The 20,205-nt window shown below is 45.7% G+C and overlaps 1 protein-coding gene across 20 annotated transcripts in view; it reads left to right on the top strand.

Moving 5' to 3' along the window:
• TRPM3 (transient receptor potential cation channel subfamily M member 3) overlaps positions 1–20,205 on the top strand; it is a 1,025,749-nt gene that overhangs the window by 905,814 nt on the left and 99,730 nt on the right. For 12 of the 20 annotated variants that reach the window (XM_070050833.1, XM_051858588.2, XM_070050847.1 and 9 more), the window contains 6 exons: positions 232–366; positions 4,609–4,659; positions 13,510–13,545; positions 13,702–13,842; positions 18,728–18,757; positions 19,496–19,785. In XM_070050833.1, coding sequence (XP_069906934.1) covers positions 232–366; positions 4,609–4,659; positions 13,510–13,545; positions 13,702–13,842; positions 18,728–18,757; positions 19,496–19,785 — 683 coding nt within the window. The remainder of the gene's footprint in view (positions 1–231; positions 367–4,608; positions 4,660–13,509; positions 13,546–13,701; positions 13,843–18,727; positions 18,758–19,495; positions 19,786–20,205) is intronic. The other 8 variants (XM_070050835.1, XM_051858602.2, XM_070050871.1 and 5 more) reach the window with 1 other exon arrangement.

The raw sequence follows: 20,205 nt of genomic DNA on the forward strand, positions 1-20,205 counted from the left end.
TCTTTGAGTTCTATGCAGAGACAGTTCCCCAAACACAAGAGAGGTTAGAGCTGTCCTAAACTGGAGCTATCAGCAACCTCGTCAGCAGTCTTGGATGTACTGAAGGTTTACCAGTTGTCAAAAGGCACCTTTTTTTTTTTTTTTTTTTTTTTTTTTTTTTTTTTTTTAAGTTATTCAAAGAACTGCATCTCTAGGCCCTGGGGCAGACTAACTCAGTGACTTGATTTACAGGTGGGGTCTCTGGAGCAAGCCATGTTGGATGCCCTAGTTCTGGACAGAGTGGATTTTGTGAAATTGCTCATAGAGAATGGAGTAAGCATGCATCGTTTTCTCACCATCTCCAGACTAGAGGAATTGTACAATACGGTAGGGCCAAGCTAAGGCACTTTTTATTTTCTCTGTTTTTCTGTTTTATCTTCTGCCCCACACATGCCTTGTGATTCGCTGCCCCTCTTCCCTCCCAAGTGCATGGATCACTCGTCACAAACACTCCCTCAGAACCACGTAGCCAGCAAACGCCAAGTGCCCAGGGTCCCACTTGTTGTAACTGCTCAGTTGTCACCACCTAAGGGAAAAACTCTGTGACCAGCTTGGGGCGCTCCTGTCAGATTCTGACACAAGACCACCAGGCTCTGGAAGTTTGTGCTATAAACCCAGAGGGAGTTTGAGGCAAACCTGCACAGGAAAGTGACTTAACTCCATGCATGCAAGTGGCTGATGATCCACTTTGCGCCTTTTTGTTATCCTGAGAGCTAAGACATTCACTCTTCTTCTGAGAGAGTGGAATAAGATGGAAAATAGCTCTTGTCTGGAATCATACAAAAACAATTCTTTTAGATTTGTTTAATTATGTAATGATTTGTTCATTCATTCACTTCGAATGTGAAAGAGTAATTATAGAAAACTATTGAGGTTTTTGAGAGCACTCAGCAAGTGCATTGGCTCTGAGCTGACACTTGCTGAAATCCAGTGACATTCAAGGAGCAGATACTGTGTTTCCACATGGTGCAGACAAAGAACGTGAAGCTATCATATTACATTTGTTCAGCTAAAACCAAGTATCCAGGATGGGGTAATGTAGGAGAGTACTTTAAGAAGTTCATGGAAGATGGAGTTAAAAGATAAGTTCAGGGCTGAGCATTTGGCCTAGCAGTTAAATATGCCTGCATCCCATGTCAGACAGCCTGGGTTTGATTCACAGTTCCCGCTCTGGACTTCTTCCTGCTAATGCAGACCCTGGAAGACAGCAGACAATGGCTCAAGTGCTTGAGCTTCTGCCACTCATGTGGGAGAAATAAATCAAGTTCCAGCTCCCAGTCCTGGCTGTTAGGCAGTGGGAGAGTAAGGCAGTAGATGGTAGCTATGTCTGTCTCTATGTCTGTCCGTCTGTCTCTCTCTCTCTCTCTACATATATATATATATGTATATGTATATATATAATATACTTTATATATATAATATATATGTAATATATATGTCCCTCAAGTTAATTTTTTAAAAAGCTTATTTTGGTGAAGAAAACTGTGCAACAAATGCATAGTCTTTTCATAGGCCAATTTTTCCATGAACTTTCTGAAGTACCCTCCTACAAACAGCAGAAATCTACTTTTCACAGTTGTGACATCAGGGTCCAATCTCCAGAAGCTGGAGGGTGGTGCCTGTGAGGGCGTCCAAAAGGATGCCTTGTTGCTGCGCCCTCTGGAAGAACAAAACGCTGCATCCCCACATGGAGGGCAGGAGGGACAGGAGTGGAGAGGACCACCTGTTATCTCATGATGTCCATTCTCCATCTGCCTGAATCCCATGGGCAGGAAAGGAGCACCCAGGACCTAATCTCCTCCAAATGGCCCCACCTCTTGATATTCTTGTATTGGAGGTTGTTTCAACATGGATTTTGTAGGGGACACAAACATTCAAACCATAGAAGGGGCTGGTTTATTCAAGGCAACAAACTCCTGAGAACAGAAAGCAACCATGGCTACACGCAAGGGATTCTGTTTCCTCTCAACTAACACGGTGTCTCTGGGCCACCACCCAGAACACCAAGGGGCTGCAGCTTGCTGACCTGTCCCCATCCACCATTAGGTGACACCCCCTCCCCACCGGCTCCACTGCAGTCCCACTGGACGAAGGAGAAAAGAGGTTAGCAGAGCAGCTCCAGGTTTCTGGTTGCTTGGCAGATTTTCCTTCGCAGATTTTCAGGAAGAATAATGGGGTGCTCCCTTTAAAGTACATAAGTCAGCCTTGAATGGCTGTGTATCAATTACTCCGAAGATTGAAAAGAGAGGAAAGAAGTAGGCAAGTTCTAGATGAAGAAAGGCCAGTAAGACTTCATCACTCCAACCAAGAGGTGGTATTAGGAAGGATGGTGGGACAGTGAATGGTCCCAGCAATGATAAAAGCTGATGATCGGCCAGCACCGCGGCTCACTAGGCTAATCCTCCACCTGCGGCACCGGCATCCCATATAGGCGCCGGGTTCTAGTCCTGGTTGGGGTGCCAGATTCTGTCCTGGTTGCTCCTCTTCCAGTCTAGCTCTCTGCTGTGGCCCGGGAAGGCAGTGGAGGATGGCCCGAGTGCTTGGGCCCTGCACCCACATGGGAGACCAGGAGGAGGCCCCTGGCTCTTGGCTTCGCATCAGCACAGCGCGCTGGCTGTAGCAGCCAATTGGGGAGTGAACCAACGGAAGGAAGACCTTTCTCTCTCTCTCTCTCTCTCTCTCTCTCTCACTCTCACTCACTCTCTAACTCTGCCTGTCAAAAATAAAATAAAATTAAAAAAAGCTGATGATCGCTGAGTGCTAAACATGGTTTCAACAGCTTTGTCAACATCACATCACATAATCTTTACAGCAATCCTTATCTAGTAAATCGGTATGCATGGCTACACCTTACAGGTGATAGAATAGTGTCATAGTTAAGTACTGTAGTTTGCCTGTGTCGGCTCAGAGCCTCAGCCGTGGAGCCAGGCTTGGAGCCTGGCACTCTGCCTCCTGGGTCTGCATGTTCAGTTGCGGAACAGTAGAGCCGTCGCTTAGTGGAAGAGGGCTCTGCTGACAGCACCCACATGGACGGGCAGGATGTCAAGGCAAGGCCCCGGGGCTGCCTCAAGACTGGCAGGTGCTACGACAGTGCCTTAGGACATCTCATTACTGTTTCAGGTCCTCCAATAAGATCACCAGATTGAGCAAGTCAATTATGGGATGTCCAGTAAAACTTGAATTTCAAATAACCAGCAAACAATTGCTTAGAATAAGCATGCACGTAGTTCTAAAAGCTTAGAGGAAAACGGAATTAAAAGATATGCTTTTTTCAGCATAAGAATTTTTAAAATTCAGGCAGATTTTTTTCCTAGTGCACATTTCTCATGAACTTTTTAAAGATCCTATATTTGTGTGATTTCAAAATATTTTTGAACTAAAATAAATTTCTCCTTTAATTCCATTTTTTCCATGAGCTATCTGGGGTATCACTGTATACCCCAAATAGTGTGTGGCCTGGGATTCCAGCTTCCTGGTGGTGCACACCCTGGGAGGCAATAGATGACAGCTCAAGTACTTGGGTCCCTGCCACCCATACTGGAGAACCAGGCTGAATACCTGGCTCCTAGCATTGGCCTGGCCCAGTCCTGGCTGCTGTAGGAATTTGAAAAGGAAGTCAGCAGGTGCAAAATCTCTGATTTCATGTGTGTGCACGTATGTGCGTGTGCACACCCCTTCTGCCCTTCAAGTAAGTAAAACAAATACAAATTAAAAGGGGTCTTCATTGTTATCTGAAATGCAATTTCAACTGGATATCCTATATTTAGCCTTGCTTTTCCTAAGACAATAGAATAACTCATTTCACTGTATTCATAACTCCTGAAAACATAAATCTTCTCCCCAAGTATTTCTTTTGCCCAACCTGTGACTTTGTCTTTAAACCAGGTCTCAGCAAACTATCACCCAAAGGACAAATCCCCCCACTGCCTGTTTCTATAGGATCTATAAACTAAGGATGGTTTCTTACACATTTTTTCCCACAATGAACTCAATCAAAAAGTAAAATGACATTCTGTGATATATTAAAATTATATGAAATTTGACTTTGTGTCAATAAAGTTTTATTAAAACACAGCCAAGCTCTTCATTTACATATGATCTATGGCTGCTTTCACACTAGAAGAGTGGAGTTGAACAGTTTTGATAAAGGCTTATAGATCACAAACCCTAAAATATTTACTATCTGGCCTGGAACAGAAAAAGTGAGATTTCTCATTCGTCTTGAGTAACACAGGAGCTGCAACGGCAGCGTGCCCAAGTTACCTCCAGTGTGGAAAAACAGTGGCCCCTCTGCCTCCACCTGTACAGCTCCTCCCGCGATAGCTGGGGCCCCCTGTTAGCAGCATGCTGACCTGCCCTCCCTCACGAAGTGCAGACCTACAGTGCAAAAACCTGCCCGTGGCTTTGTTTAGAAACAAGCAAACAAACAGATCCAACTGAGCAACCAGGACAAGGGCCATCTTAGGGAGCTGCCTCTCCAGCCAGAACCCTTCCGTCCAGTCCCTTTGTGCCTTGCCGGTGAGAGCCCCGGGCCAGCAAAACTATTTGATTCTTCTTTGTTATTTTCAGAGACATGGGCCCTCAAACACATTGTACCACTTGGTCAGGGATGTCAAAAAGGTAAGAACCCTCCCGCCTGCCGGTCGGAGGCTGTGTCTTGACTGCTTCCCGTGACGGATAGTGCCTCTGTTTTGCATGAGCCGCCCGCGCGCCCCCGTCCCCGCCAGACCCCGCATTTTTGAACAGCGTGCGTGTGTGTCTATCTTCTAACACCAATGCCTCTGCTTCCGACGCAGCTCTGGTTTTACCTCCAGTCGCCGTGGTTTCTGATGCTTTTGTTGGACTTAATGCTTTTAGATGGTGGAACTCTAGGCTCTCCTTGTGCCAAGTGGATTTATGCCATTGCCTGTGCTGTATGCCCCTCACTGTTTGGGGAGCCAGTTTCCAGCTAACTGGCCATGAGAGGTATCGTCCTTTGCTAGCTCCTGATACAACGGCACTTCTAGCATTATACAAAGGGTAGGAAGCATAGCTCCAGTTTCAAAGGAACAGGGACTAAAACACACGAATGCATCCCATTCGGGGAAAACTTTATTTTCTCCAGAATACTTTGCACTCATCATCTCATTTAATGAGAGGAAAAAATCTTGTTGGGATGAATCAAGGATTATTCCTCCCAGTTAGAAATGAGGAGTCCAAAATATAAGAAGGTAAGAACCGTACTAGGTGGTTAATGAAGAGCTAGGATTAGGTCCTTTGATTAATAATAATTAATATAAAATAATAATAACCATTATGATTTAGGGATGACCAGGTATATAGCACTGATACAATCTATCATCTTAACACATATAATATTCACAATAATTCTATAAAGTAGAGTTGTTACTTCATTATATAATATTCCCCTTGAAAGTTGAGAGGAATGAAGCGTGGGAGGTTGTGTTTAAACTTAGCAAAAGTCTGTCCTTTCACCTCTGCCTCCCTCAGGGGTCACTCGGGTTCTGAACCCTTGAATGTACCCCATAAATTGGTTTAAGTTGCAAAAGATAAAATAGATGGTGGCACGTGCCCACCTCACACACACGCATGCACCACATAGGTGTGTGTGCCCACCATCACCACTCTGTTACAGTTCTTCACCCAAGCCCACTGGACATAGTGAAAACTACAAAGTGAGGCCAAACACTCCTCCATCTCACAGGAGGTCATTGGCTAGAACTGACTTGTAGGAGCCCTGAAGTCTGTTTAAATTTTCCTTCAAAAGGTGGGGGGGGGGGGGGGGGGAATGTCACTACTGACCTGCTGGATCTTTGCTAATAATGAGTAGAGGGCATTAAAAAGAAAAAAAGAAAAAAAAAAAAAGAGAAAATTATTTCATCCGGCCCTTGCAAACTTTCCTCTGAGCTTCCTGCAACATTAATGGGGAATAGGTCATCTGGGTGAGTGAAGGAAGCCTGTAGTTCTTCCATTCCAAAGCCACGGAAACAGACGCTGTGCAATCCGAACTCCCAATTCAACAACTTTTAATAAGAGCACACCTTCCCTTGGTCTGCCACAGTAGTATGTCTGCCTTCAACAAACCCCTCTCTCTCTTTCCTTCAGCCCTTTTAGTTTGAATTTATCTTGGCCTCAAATTATCTGGAAACTACACAAAAGATGTATCCCAGATTAGAAGTGGGCACATCCAAGGTGTATTCTATGCCAAGATGCTGTTGTCCACACTGAACAGAATGTTTTGAGTTTGTCTGAAATAAGGAAAACTCTATCACCCTCTGCCCCTTGCCTTAAGCCAGTAAGTGTCCGGGTAGATTGTGAGACTTTCAAGAGACAGCTGTGCCTTTGTTCCTCAATCCCAGCCATCAACCAACCCATGCCTACAAACAGTCACACATCCACTTCCACCGCCCCGTCTCTTGGCAGCAATGTCAGGCCTGATTGGCAAAAGGGATTTCTGCAGATAGATTTCACTGAGTGTGAATGACCAAAATCTCTTCCTCACAGGACTCTGTGTGCTCTCTTCCTCACAGGACTCTGCTTTGCAATATCGTTTCCTCTTTTCTGAAATCCCTTGTGCTGCCTTTTCCATTCACTCATATTACTTGAAAAGGATCTTGAGGGTGAGATTAGTGTGAGCTTCTTAGCTAGAGATACACCTTAGAAATAATATAGACTAACAAAAAAAGTGACAGGATGCTAAGAATTTGTGACACAGGAGTATAAGAGCAGAGCAAGAAGATACCTGTATAGACATTTGTTTACTTACTAATTTAGTAACTAGGGGAAATGGTTTGCTAAAAAATCACCCAGAGTAATATTGAACTGACCTAATAACAACTTATCCCTTTATCTGGGAAAACAGATGACCAATAGGGTGGGGAGGAACAGAAAGCCCACTTCTTCCTTAGGGAAAAACCAGATGAAATTTACTCCCATGATAAAGGTGAGTGTTGTACTACAGCAAAGCAGTAAATAACCAATGCAGTCAAAGCACCAGAAGTGTCTACATTTTATGTTCCACGGATGAAGGGGCTGAAAAGGAGACTGCTTTATTATTTTGTGTTTTTTAAATATATGAATGAGAAATAAATTAACAATGGTACATAATTCTCTCACATGGTTTCCCATGACTTCCAGCAATTTAGGCCAATAAGATACTCATGAGCCACAAAAACAAGGTTTAAAGTGCTAAGAAGGCTGCCGCTGTGGCTCAATAGGTTAATCCTCCACCTATGGTGCCAACACACCAGGTTCTAGTCCCAGATTCTGTCCCGGTTGCCCCTCTTCCAGGCCAGCTCTCTGCTGTTGCCAGGGAGTGCAGTGGAGGATGGCCCAAGTGCTTGGGCCCTGCACCCCATGGGAGACCAGGAGAAGCACCTGGCTCCTGCCTTCGGACCAGCGCGGTGCGCCGGCAGCAGCGTGCCAGCCACAGCGGCCATTAGAGGGTGAACCAAGGGCAAAGGGGCAAAGGGGCAAAGGAAGACCTTTCTCTCTGTCTCTCCCTCTCACACTGTCCACTCTGCCTGACAAAAATAAATAAACAATAAAAAAAGTGCTAAGAAAATCTTGGGAAATTTCAATAGCCTTCAAAATTAAGGAATATAACAAAATGAACATGTGTTTTTGTCACACAGGGGGCATACATATGTATGGGTGCATGTGACAAAATTAACCAATAAATTATAAACCCCAGTGCAAAATGCTGTTCATGAGTTAGCAAACAGTCATGGACCTCAAATGAGTGTTTGATAATATGTCTACAAAATTAAATGTGAATAACCCTTACAAACCCAGGGAATGCATTAAGGAATTATCTAGCCATCATAAGCCAACCAGCACATCATCTTGTCCAACTATTCTTTAAAACCAACAGAACTGAATGTGGAAAATTTCTCCCAAGCTAGGTTCAAAATCTCAGATTATTTCTATCAAGGGAGCAATCTAGGAGCCATGAAGTAAAGAGTTGCTATTCAGCATCAATCAGAAATTTAAATTGCTGTAAACCAAGTCAATTCTCTGAATGGTTTTCATGCATAAATCCATTGACTGTACCAATGCTCTCACATTAAACCAGAGTGACCCAAGTCTGTGTGCTTTCTGTGAAATATAACCTGCCATGTTAGCACCTGTCTGCTCAATTTGTGCCTCTGTATGTTTCCAAGTAGTTTTTCTTTCTTAAATTGAATGTGCTAATACTTCAGATTACAATCCCTTCCCACCAAAGGAGGGTGATTTTGAGGATTATATAGAAGTAGTGGTGAAATTATGATAACTTGAAGTTCATTTGCATGAGAATGAAGACCCAAACTTCATAGAATGTGGGGAAAAAAATTTCAGACACACTTAAGGTAAATAAAGGACATTTGAATAATCCCATCTGCTAAATTCATGCAAATTTCCAAAAGCTTTCTTATTTTTTACAAGACTGATTGCTGGTTCTATTACCAGGCTAAGCTGCAGATTTTCGCCAGCTGAAGCCTATGACTGGTGATTACCCGAACCACCTGCAGGCCACTTTCCTGTGTCACCAAGGCTCTCAGGAATAGTCTTTGTCTCACTCGCCTTTGGTAAACCTGACAACTGGCAATCATTTTACACCTTGAATACATCAGAAGGAAAAATCTCATTTTTGGAAGGCTTGCTACAAGTTTCAAAGATAAAAAAAAATCTGAATGTATTATCACAAGCCGATGTCTAGAAACAGTCCATTGGGAATAGCAGATGGAAAAAGCGAATTTAAAGTCTTCATTAAGAGCTCCTTACGCATTAAGCATGGCATGGGTTAAACCTTACCTTTATAGTTGCAGATCATAGCATGACAAGGGGAGACAGACTTTTCAAGTTCTCAGACTGTACCCACCATCGGCCTAAGCCCTTTTGCCAAAGTATTTGAGTCATGCGTCCTAGGACGCGTAGTTAAGGCCTGAGATGGGAAACAGGTGTTGAGCCTTTACCAGTGACCAAAGCAATGACCGAAAGGGGGATGGGGAAGCACAGGGAACAGCAGATGGAAGGAATCTTGCTACGGTGTCTGTCTTGACTTCCAGTTTGAAAAGTTCCCAGGCAAAGGAAGACTCCTCCGGAAGGCTTGTGGACATTACCTGGTGGTGTGCGTGGCACCGTTCACTTTCTTGGCCTTTTCCAGACAAGGCGGAGGCAATGAGCACAACCCCACCTCTGTCTTTGCCTCCCTCTTCCATTGCCCCCATGCCCTCAGTCCCACTCAGCAAAACTCCAAGGCATTCCTGCATCAACTCTGGAAGCTCTGGGCAGGGGTCTTGGTCCGGCAGCCTAGCAGGTAGTTGTCATACAGTTGGACTTTCAGACATAGCCAGGACTGTAAAAGTAATCATGTCTGAGGTACAGAGAAGGTGATCTGTTGAGGGTCACATGGGGGCCGAGCCAGGACCCAGCCTGGTGCTGCTTCCTCTATGGGGTCCTATCGCTGGCTGTTGTCTGCATATCTGTAAGGTCTCTCCTCTGCCCAGCAATGCCTTTCTAGGAGAAGCAATGCATTTGCATCATCTGGGACACCTGCAGGTCACAGCAGTCAAGACCATGGCCTAGCACCTCCTCAGTCACCGATGCTGCCCACCCCTTCAGAGTCCACTCAGGACACAGTTGTCCCAACAAGCCTAAATTGCACCCAATTGTACTAAATCTATTTCTTGTTTCCCCAAAGGTTTCCACTTTCCCCCCATGAAAATGAACTCCCTGAACTTTCTGCTCCCAAAATGTCTCTGGAAAGAAACAGGTCCAATAAGCCTTGCAAGCTGAGTTCAAACATTTAACTTGCTAAAGTAAACTTTTCCTCCTCCATATATCCCCTCCACAATAGCATCTGCCTCTGTCTTAACCCACAACCCTCCAATTCGGTCTGGATCCCTTTATAGGGCCTTGTTATACATATAAAACAGAACAGGAAGGTGAAGGCTTATAAGGAGGAATTCTCATTGGCTTCAGTTAGGTGAACATCGCCCCCTTGTGGACAGATCTAATGCAAGTCAGTTCTTTCACCTTCCCTGGGCTCTGTATAACCAGAGGGGTGGGTAAGTCAGTCTGAAATAATCAACATTTATTTGAGAAGATTCTAGTACCTCCTTTGGAATCTATACCTCGAACATTGCCTAATGAACAATCAATAGCTGAGGATGCTCTTATTTGCCCCTTAAATCTTCATTGACTTTTAATTTTACTACTATTATCACTTTTCTGACAACCCCTCCAAAGCACAGACATTTCCATATTATACTGGTACCTGGAAAGCATTATCTTGTTCTTAGAATTAAAGCTCATACTCAGGATCGGCACTGGGGCGTATAGGTTAAACCTCTGCCTGCAGAGCCAGCATCCCATATGGGCGCCAGTTCGAGTTCCGGCTGCTCTACTTCTGACCCAGATCCCTCCTGATGCGCCTGGGAAGACAGTGGAGGATGTGCCAAGTGCTCAAGCCCCTGCACCCATGTCGGGGCCCCTGGAGGAAGCTTCTGGCTCCTGGCTTCCGATTAGCCCAGCTCCAGCCATTGTGGCCATTTGGGGAGTGAACCAGCAGATGGAAGACATCTCTCTCTGTCCCTCTGTCTGTAACTCTTCCTCACAAATAAATACATAAATCTTAAAAAAAAAAAAAAAAAAACTCACGCTCACACCCAAGTTTATCAAAACAAAATATATAAGTGTTATGCTCACTGTTACATGTTTTATTTTTTAACTAATTAATTGGGAGGTAGAGTTCCCATCTACTGGTTCACCCCCAAATACCTACAATGGCTGGGCTGGCCCAGGCCCATAGCTAAGATCTGAAAACTCAACCCAGGTCTCCCATATGGGTGGTAGGAACCCAATTACTTGACCCATCACTGTGACCTCCCAGGTGTGCGTCAGCAGGAAATGGGAGTCAGGCCCCAGAGCTAGGTATTGAACCTAGGGAGTCCCACATATGGACCCCCAGCATCTAAACCACTATGCTAAACACCCACCCCCTACCACCATTTTAAAGTTAGAAAATTCCTACAAGATTCAAAAGAACAAATTCATAGACTTGCTCCGATTGTCTTTCAATAGCACAGCAAAAAGGCCTGTGGGTTGTTCCCAAGCCGCTGCTTGAACATTACAGATCACAGAGGCCAAGGAGTTCAACCCCCTTTTATTGGGACGACCCCCTGAGGGGGCAGGCTGTGTCATGAAGGACAGGCAGGAACCCAACCCATAGCAGCAGACTGGAGACTAGTACTTTCTATCCTGCCGACCTTGTGGTGCTGAGGACAGTAACCCAGAGATGGGTGCAGTTCTCCACAGGCCTGTCAGTATAGGAGCCAAGTGCACCTGAGATGAGGCCGACCCAGGCTCTTCAAATAACAGCCTTGCTGACACCTCCAGGCAAGCCAGAGGCCACAGAGGTCACAAAACAATGCCCCAAAACAATGGAAGACCCAGGCTGCCTGGGTGACATTCTTAACCTGTTTAATTTTTATGCAAAGGTCAATACATGAAAAGGCACTATCTTAAAACCTTTTCTGGAACACATTTTGCTTAAAGAAGTCAGATAATTGGTCTTTCTTAATAGCCTGAGAATCCTTAGCCTGCTGAGTCAGCATGATACAATTGTTGACAGAAGAAATTGTGAAATTCCGAGGAAGAAGGTGGAAGGAGAGCAGTGAGCATTTGGGTGCAGGGACAACTCACCCGGAGACACAGATCTCAGACTGGGCTATGAGGGCAGGAGGCGGGTGTCCAGAAAGGCCTCTGTATAGCAATGACACCCTGCACGTGGTCAGGCTGCCTGGCTGGACCAGTCAGACCCCCAAGCCAAGAGCCAGGCAGACTCCACAAGGTGGACGTGGGAGCTCATGATGGGGCTATCCAGGACGTCTGTGGGATCTCCTAGGTGTGAGGTTGGCACTTGCATGGCTGTCCCTTCATTGCCACCCCTCCGAGAACAGCTACTGAAATCTAGATGCAGCAGTATGCATATTTTAAGTTGAATTTGGAGCTATCTCCTCATTGCTAACAGATTGTGGCTACTTAGATCTGTTACTAGGAACACAATACCAAAAGTCCCAAACCCAAACTGTATTCCAACCACATCAATCAATGGTTTTCTCTGTTTTACTGGCTTACACTTTCAGTAACAACATTCTGAGTGCCTCCATAACACCAGCCACTAGAAAACTATAAAAGGCCCTGGGAACAAAAAAAAGATAGGAAACGCTAAAAACATAGTTTTATTGATAGGCTACAGTGGAGATGAGTGGTTTCTAACCCTGAATCTCAAACCCTTCCAACAGGTGTGGCTGACTCTAAGGAAGCCAGTTAGGAAGAGCCAGAAATCCACGCCCAGCTCAGCAGAAGCACGTCACTGCCTACCGACAGCGCTCACCTTCCAACACAGCTCTGCTGTGTAATCCATTCCAGCCACCCGAGTCTCCTTCAGTGGCCAAGTGGTTCTCAGACTCCCCTGGAGAAGCTAAGGCAGCGGCCAGAGACCCGGTGCACTGAAGGAGGCGGGACGAGAGCCAGGCCTCCGCACTGCCACCAGCTTCTTCCCCAGGGGATTCTGAAGCCACCAACTCTGGAAACTCCCCAGGATAGGTTAGGAGACTGTGGGAAATCTCCCACGGCACCCTGGCTGGGCCCTCTGTAAAGGACAAAGTCCTCTCTGCCTCTCCCAGATCCACCTAAGGTCACAGAGGTCCTGGCTGCCCACACAGGGTGATCCTTCAGTCACTCATGGCAGGAAGAGCTCTCCTGCCAGAGGGACTACTCCAGATGGTGAGAGAGAACCAGGCATGCCTGGTGGAAGTTCTCCGAGCCTTGAGAGCCCCCCTCTGAAGTCGGAAGCAGCAATGGGTAGAAGGAACTTCACAGTGGCTGTCTGTTTATAGGACAAGCAGCCCAAAGTCGCACCCTGACTTAGGTCTGTAAGAAACACTACTCTCTTCGGAAGACAAGGTGAAGAATCACAAATCAGGGGAATGTAGTCCATGGGTAAACTTGTCCTTTCTCCCCTGCTCACCCTGCTTCTCGTCAAACACAAGGGATGTGCATACATCCTTGCACCTTGGCACCCAAACTCTTCTGCAGACACACTGCCCACTTTCATGGAAAAGGTGCCACCATTTCAACACTGGGAATAGAGGCTTTGTGTTAAAGGAGACGGGAGCTCCGAGTGGTTCCCAGCCAGCACAGGCCCTGGTAATAACACTTACCCTTGGGAGGAGTCTTCCTTGAGTGAGTGGGAAGGAAATATCAGTTGATGACAGGGAGGAGAGTGTGGCAGGGCTGGGGAATGGTGGAGACCTTGCTCCTGACACCAGGGATTGAGAGCATTTGCCGTGTCTAGCCTTGTGTTTCTTTCTGCTACACTGGTGTTTTTTTCTCCCCAGCTCAAGACTTGAATAAATATTTTGATTTTCTGTTATTGCCGACGATTACTGCATCTTCTTATCTAACTTATGTCTTCTTTCCAAGCGAGAATATCCAGGTTTCGGTTGGATCTATTTTAAGGTGAATTAATTAACCAGCCTAATAATACATTCATATGTTTCCTTTTTCATGAAATTTTTTACTCTAAAATAGTTACAGAACACATGAAACAGAATCCCTAGTAAACCACACTGTCTTTCGGATGTGTGTTTGTCTGTTTCCTTCTTTCCCTGCTAGGGGAACCTGCCTCCTGACTACAGGATCAGCCTGATTGACATCGGCCTGGTAATCGAGTACCTCATGGGCGGCGCCTACCGCTGCAACTACACGCGCAAGCGCTTCAGGACCCTCTACCACAATCTCTTCGGGCCCAAGCGGGTGAGGCTTCTAGCAAATTCCTGGGTGCTTAGATTCAGGGTGAGGCTGCTTTGTCTCTACAAAGTGACCAGCTGCGTCTTCTACCAAATGTGTCCAACTTTTTTTAATTAAAAAAAAAAAAAGCAAATCAGGTGAAGAGAGAAAAATGTTTTGTCATTTGGTACAGTTTGAACAAAAAAGTTGCGCTGTGAGTGCAATTAAGAGGACAGTAATAAAATTCAAATGAATCTTATTAAGTTCAGCAGTTCTCAAAGGTTTTGGTCTTATGATCTGTTTATACTTTTAAAAGTTGTTGCAGGCTGGCGCCGCGGCTCACTAGGCTAATCCTCCGCCTTGCGGCGCCGGCACACCGGGTTCTAGTCCCAGTCGGGGTGCCAGATTCTGTCCTGGTTGCCCCTCTTCCAGGCCATCTCTCTGCTGTGGCCCGGGAGTGCAGTGGAGGATGGCCCAAGTGCTTGGGCCCTGCACCCCATGGGAGACCAGGATAAGTACCTGGCTCCTGTCATCGGATCAGCGCAGTGCACCGGCAGCAGCACACCGGCCACTGCAGCCATTGGAGGGTGAACCAACGGCAAAGGAAGACCTTTCTCTCTGTCTCTTTCTCTCACTATCCACTCTGCCTGTCAAAAAAAAAAAAAAGTTGTTGCAGACCCCAAACAGCTTTTGTCTGTGGGAATTCTGTCTATGGCTATTTAGCTTGTTAGAAGTGAATTCAAAAGGTGGGAGACTGGCTTAGCAGTTAAGATTCTGTGAACCATACTGGGCTATCTGTGTTCAGTTCCTGGCTCCGGCTCCTGACTTTAGCTTCCTGTTAACGTAGACTCTAGAAGGCCACAGGTAATGGCTCAAGTAGGGAGACCTGGATTGAGGTGTGGCCCAGCCCTGCCATTTGGGAATGAATCAGTCTCTCTCTCTCTCCCCCGCCCCCTCGCTCTCTCGCTCTCTCACTCTCTCGCTCTCGCTCTCACTCTTGCTCTCTCCCTCTCTCTTGCTCTCTCTTCCCTGCTCCCTTCCCTCCCTCTCCCTCACTCTCTCCCTTTTCTCCCTCCCTCACTGTCAAATAATAAAAAAAGAAAAGAAACTCATGGACAAGTGAGGGCTGCTTCCACTTCCAATCCAGCTTCCTACTAATGAGTGTCTGGGAGGCAGCAAATGATGGTTCAGGTTTAGGGTTCTCTGACACGCAGATGGAGGTCCTCACTCAGTCTGGCCTTTTGCGGGCATTTAGGGAATGAACCAGTGGATGGAAAAGCAGTCTCTCTCTCTCTCTCTCTCTCTCTCTCTCTGGCACTCTGCTTTCCAAATAAATATTTTTAAAACTTAACTTTGAAACTTTAAAAATATTTGTCTGTTTTAAGGCAGTCATAGCAATCCATCATATATTAACATAAACAATATGTCTATGAACAATAAATTTTTAAAAAAAATAAATGATAAAATAGCACTGTTTTACCTTTTTGGCAACTTTCTGAAATGTCTGGCTTCATAGAGAATAGCTAGATCCTCACACCTCCTTTGGCATTCAGTCCGTTGTGAGAACTTTGGTTGAAAGGAAAGAGTATTTTGATAATCTTTATAGATAATTGGAAATATTCTGTTCTCTTTTGATGCTACCCCAAAATTGAACAAGTGGTAGCTTCTTAAAGAGGAGCTGCAATGTGAAATCTGAAAGCATTTTAATGAATGTTTCATTCTCTGCTACACTAGAATCAATTGAGCTATCTCATACCTTGTATGCATCCTAATTTGGTCATTGGAAAATCCTGATCCGTTGAGATGTCAGATCTTCCAAATGTTGACACATTTCATTTTCAGTTTCTAATCCATTTATTTATTGCATTTAATAACATCACTTCCAACCTCATCAGGAAAGTCTTTTAAGTACTGAAACACTATTAAGTTCATGGTCGGGGGGACTGAGGTACAAGTTTTTTCCAAACTTCTGATTTTATCTTGAAAGCGTGAATTTTGTCACTGGCAACAAGTGCTGTCAGTTGTTTTCCTTGAAATGATAGCCTCCAAAAATGTCTGCCAGAAGTCCAAGTCTAAACAACCATAGTTTGTCCACTAGTCATGGATGCAAGAAAAAAAGATATTTCATGAAAAAAGTGTCTATCATTCCATCCAGACAACCACAGAAGGGCAACACGGCACAGCTCAGTAGTAACAGAGGAGCTTCTGGGACATACTCTGCATTTCAGCACACAGAACAGTGAAATGACGTGCAGACAGGGTAGAGATTTAATAGAGCCAGCAAGTTTTCAGGCCTCCTCAAGGACACTCCTAAGTGAGACTTTATGTTTTCTGCAAGGGCATAACAGTGGAATCTAATAACGACTAGCAAAGTTTGGTGCCACTGTCTTTCTTCTTGCCAAGGCACCTAATGGTTTTACTCACCTCTGCTTCTGTACCATCAGTGCAAACATTAACGCCCTGCCTCAACCCAGCAACATCTCAGTATCATTAGGAAGACAGATTGGATTTTACACAGCCTCTGAAAGGGATTTGAGGACTCTGGTAATCCACAGACAACATTTTGAGTACATAATTTTCATGATTTTTATTTTTAATAAAGCTTCCTTGTGATTATTTTATGGGATTAGCAGAGAACTTTAAAATACCAAAAGTATAAATAAGGAAAAAAAAAACAGATTTTAAACTGATGGTTAAATGAGCATTAGAGGGGCCAGCACCATGGCTCACTTGGTTAATCCTCTGCTTGTAGTGCCGGCATCCCATATGGGCACCGGGTTCTAGTCCCGGTTGCTCCTCTTCCAGTCCTGCTCTCTGCTGTGGCCCAGGAGGGCAGCGGAGGATGGCCCAGGTGCTTGGGCCCCTGCACCCGCATGGGAGACCAGGGAGAAGCACCTGGCTCCTGGCTTCAGATCGGTGCAGCACTGGCCATAGTGGCCATCTAGGGGGTGAACCATCTGAAGGAAGACCTTTCTCTCTGTCTCTCTCTCTCACTGTCTATAACTCTACCTGTCAAATAAAAAAATTATAATACATAAATAAGCATTAGAGGAACTCTAAGTGCTGTAACCTCACAATTTACTCAACTTTCCAAGATAGCACCAAACATTCTGTAATCATTGGAAGCACAGAGTTGGTACTCCTCCCCCCAGGTGTAATTTTGTATCTCCATATTAAATATAAGCAGAGTCTCTAATTTGCTGAGCTGTCTTCTCTGCCCCCACCTGTGCCTACTGTGCACATTTCCAGCATGGCCAATGCCGTTTTTTTGTTTGTTTGTTTGTTTTTGTTTGTTTGTTTGTTTGTTGACAGGAAGAGTGGACAGTGAGAGAGAGAGACAGAGAGAAAGGTCTTCCTTTGCCGTTGGTTCACCCTCCAATGGCCGCCGCGGCTGGTGCGCTGCGGCCGGCGCACCGTGCTGATCCAATGGCAGGAGCCAGGTGCTTCTCCTGGTCTCCCATGGGGTGCAGGGCCCAAGCACTTGGGCCATCCTCCACTGCACTCCCTGGCCACAGCAGAGAGCTGGCCTGGAAGAGGGGCAACCGGGACAGAATCCGGCGCCCCGACCGGGACTAGAACCCGGTGTGCCGGCGCCGCAAGGCGGAGGATTAGCCTAGTGAGCCACGGCGCCGGCCCAATGCTGCTTCTTTATGTGCTGATATGTTCCATGCCATTGAGCATGTTTTGCCACTGTTGGCACATGCCCTCTGACCCACTCACCCTTGCTGTACTTGCTGCAGTGAAGGGAATGGCCATGATGAAGTGCCTAGACCCCTCTTTCTCAACAGCATCCCAAGTCCTCAGAGAGTGGAGGTTTCTCAGAGAAATCTCTGACTTGATCTCCTTGAATGTTTCATTGCTCATCTGTCTTAGTCCACTCAAGCCCCTATAATGAAAGACTATAGGGCCGGCACCACTAGGCTAATCCTCTGCCTTGCGGCGCCAGCACACCGGGTTCTAGTCCCGGTCGGGGCGCCGGATTCTGTCCCGGTTGCCCCTCTTCCAGGCCAGCCCTCTGCTGTGGCCAGGGAATGCAGTGGAGGATGGCCCAAGTGCTTGGGCCCTGCACCCCATGGGAGACCAGGAGAAGCACCTGGCTCCTGCCATTGGATCAGCACGGTGCGCCGGCCGCAGCGCACCAGCCGCGGCGGCCATTGGAGGGTGAACCAACAGCAAAAAGGAAGACCTTTCTCTCTGTCTCTCTCTCACTGTCCACTCTGCATGTAAAAAGAAAGACTATAGACAGGGTGACAGGGTGGCTGGTACACAGCACAAAGTCACTGCTTCTGGTGCTGAAGGCTGAGAAGTTTCATCAAGTCAGCAGCAGACCCGGCATCTGGTGAGGGCCTGTTTCCTGGTTCAGAGACAGTGCCTGCTACCTCGTCTCACACGGGAGAAGAGTGTGCGGGTTCCCACAAACCTCTTTTGTAAGGACACCATTCCCATTTATGAAAGCTCATTCCTCTGGACCTCAGCACCTCCCCCAAAGGCCCATCTCCTAACGCTATCACTTTGGGGATTGAGACATCACCACAACTTTGAGGAGGGGCACAAACCTTCAGACCATAGCATTCATTCAAGTACTGGATGTCACAGAGATGTCAGTGAAGCAGGATTGTTAAAGAGGGTGAAGGAAATCTTGGTCCACAGCCGACATTATAAACCCACCAGTTCTAGCCTCAGATAATCTTTATGTTTCTCTCTACTTTCCTAGTTTTTGGTGATGCACCAAAATCACCCAATCCCTAGTTCCCTAGAATTTCTGTAAATAAATGGTGTTTTGTTTAGTGACATGAAGCAAATACTATAGAGTACAATAGAGTTCTTATATTACTTGTTGAAGATACAGTAGGATTCTGTTCTTACCACTATGAAAGAAAGACCTAACTTTGTTTGCAATATTTTTTAACAGCCCAAAGCCTTGAAACTGCTGGGAATGGAGGTAAGCATTTGCTCAAATTTTTAGTGTCAATTATTCTTTTTTATTACACATTTAAAAAATAAACATGTAAGCTCATTTCAGTGGTAGAGCTTAGTGTATGATTTTAAAATAAGGAAATGAACATTGTCCAAGTGTCATGGGGGCTATGACCATAGCTTTGAAAATTCTGCCAGGAGGTTATATTAGCATTGCCAACAAAAAAAAAATCCTATCTGAAATACTAACTTGAAAACCCAGGAAGTATATAAATTCCAGTAAGCAAAATCTATTCATGGGTATTTACAAAAGCCCAGAACTCCTCCACAAGTGCATCTCGTGAATGTGCAGAAACTTGAGATGGTCTGTTTCCAATCATTGTCCACGTGGCTACTGTTGTACATGCAGATGCAAGGAAAGGATGCCCTTGTCCTTTTAGCAAAAAAGACAGTGCTGGTCCTCATGTGGTATAAACAGTCCTACAAGTAGAGGAAAAACATGGACTACAGTGGAAAGGAAAAGACCCGTTAAAACCATTTTAATTAAGTATAAAACTTACATATTCCCCTAGGACTAGACCTATGCATTTATTATATTAGATAGTTAGGCATGGATGAGCTTGTGAGTTCTTTTCAGAAAGGAGCCGGCCTAGTTCATTAAAGTGTTGCTCCAGAGCTGAGCCAACAGAAGATCTACAGTAATTCCCTAAAATAAACAGATTCAATTCTAACTCCTCCTCTATGTGTTTCCCTAAAACCACAGGATGATATCCCCTTGAGGCGAGGAAGAAAGACAACCAAGAAGCGGGAGGAGGAGGTGGACATTGACCTGGATGACCCTGAGATCAACCACTTCCCTTTCCCTTTCCACGAGCTGATGGTGTGGGCCGTCCTCATGAAGCGACAGAAGATGGCCCTGTTCTTCTGGCAACATGGCGAGGAGGCCATGGCCAAAGCCCTCGTGGCCTGTAAGCTCTGCAAAGCCATGGCTCACGAGGCTTCCGAGAACGACATGGTGGATGACATTTCTCAGGAACTGAATCACAATTCCAGGTTAGCCAGCCTGGGGAGCAGGGTGGTCAGATAGACCCCAAAGACTGGAGAGTCTGAGCTGCCCAAAACTCTAAGGGGAGCAGGGTCACCCCAGTGCTGCACCCAGAGGATGAACAAAAATAATTAGCCTTTATTGTGCACAGTGCTACACACAGAGGCACCTGCAGACACGCAGAAGATAAAACCGCATCCTATCAGCCTACCCAGAGATGGGTCCAATTATCAAGCACTTCTTTTGGCTGTGGAAATGAGGCTCAGAGATTTGAAGTAATTTGTCCAAGGTTACACAGTTGTGGTTGGCAAGGCTGGGATTTAAACTGAGGTCGGTCACATTGAAGAAGACACCCTACATTCCTTGGTTGACTGCTTCTCCCATCCTTTGCCTTGAATGCTCTGAGTTCAGGGATCTTGGCTTGTTTG

This window comes from Oryctolagus cuniculus, chromosome 1 (assembly GCF_964237555.1).
Source record: "Oryctolagus cuniculus chromosome 1, mOryCun1.1, whole genome shotgun sequence".
Lineage (NCBI taxonomy): Eukaryota > Metazoa > Chordata > Mammalia > Lagomorpha > Leporidae > Oryctolagus > Oryctolagus cuniculus.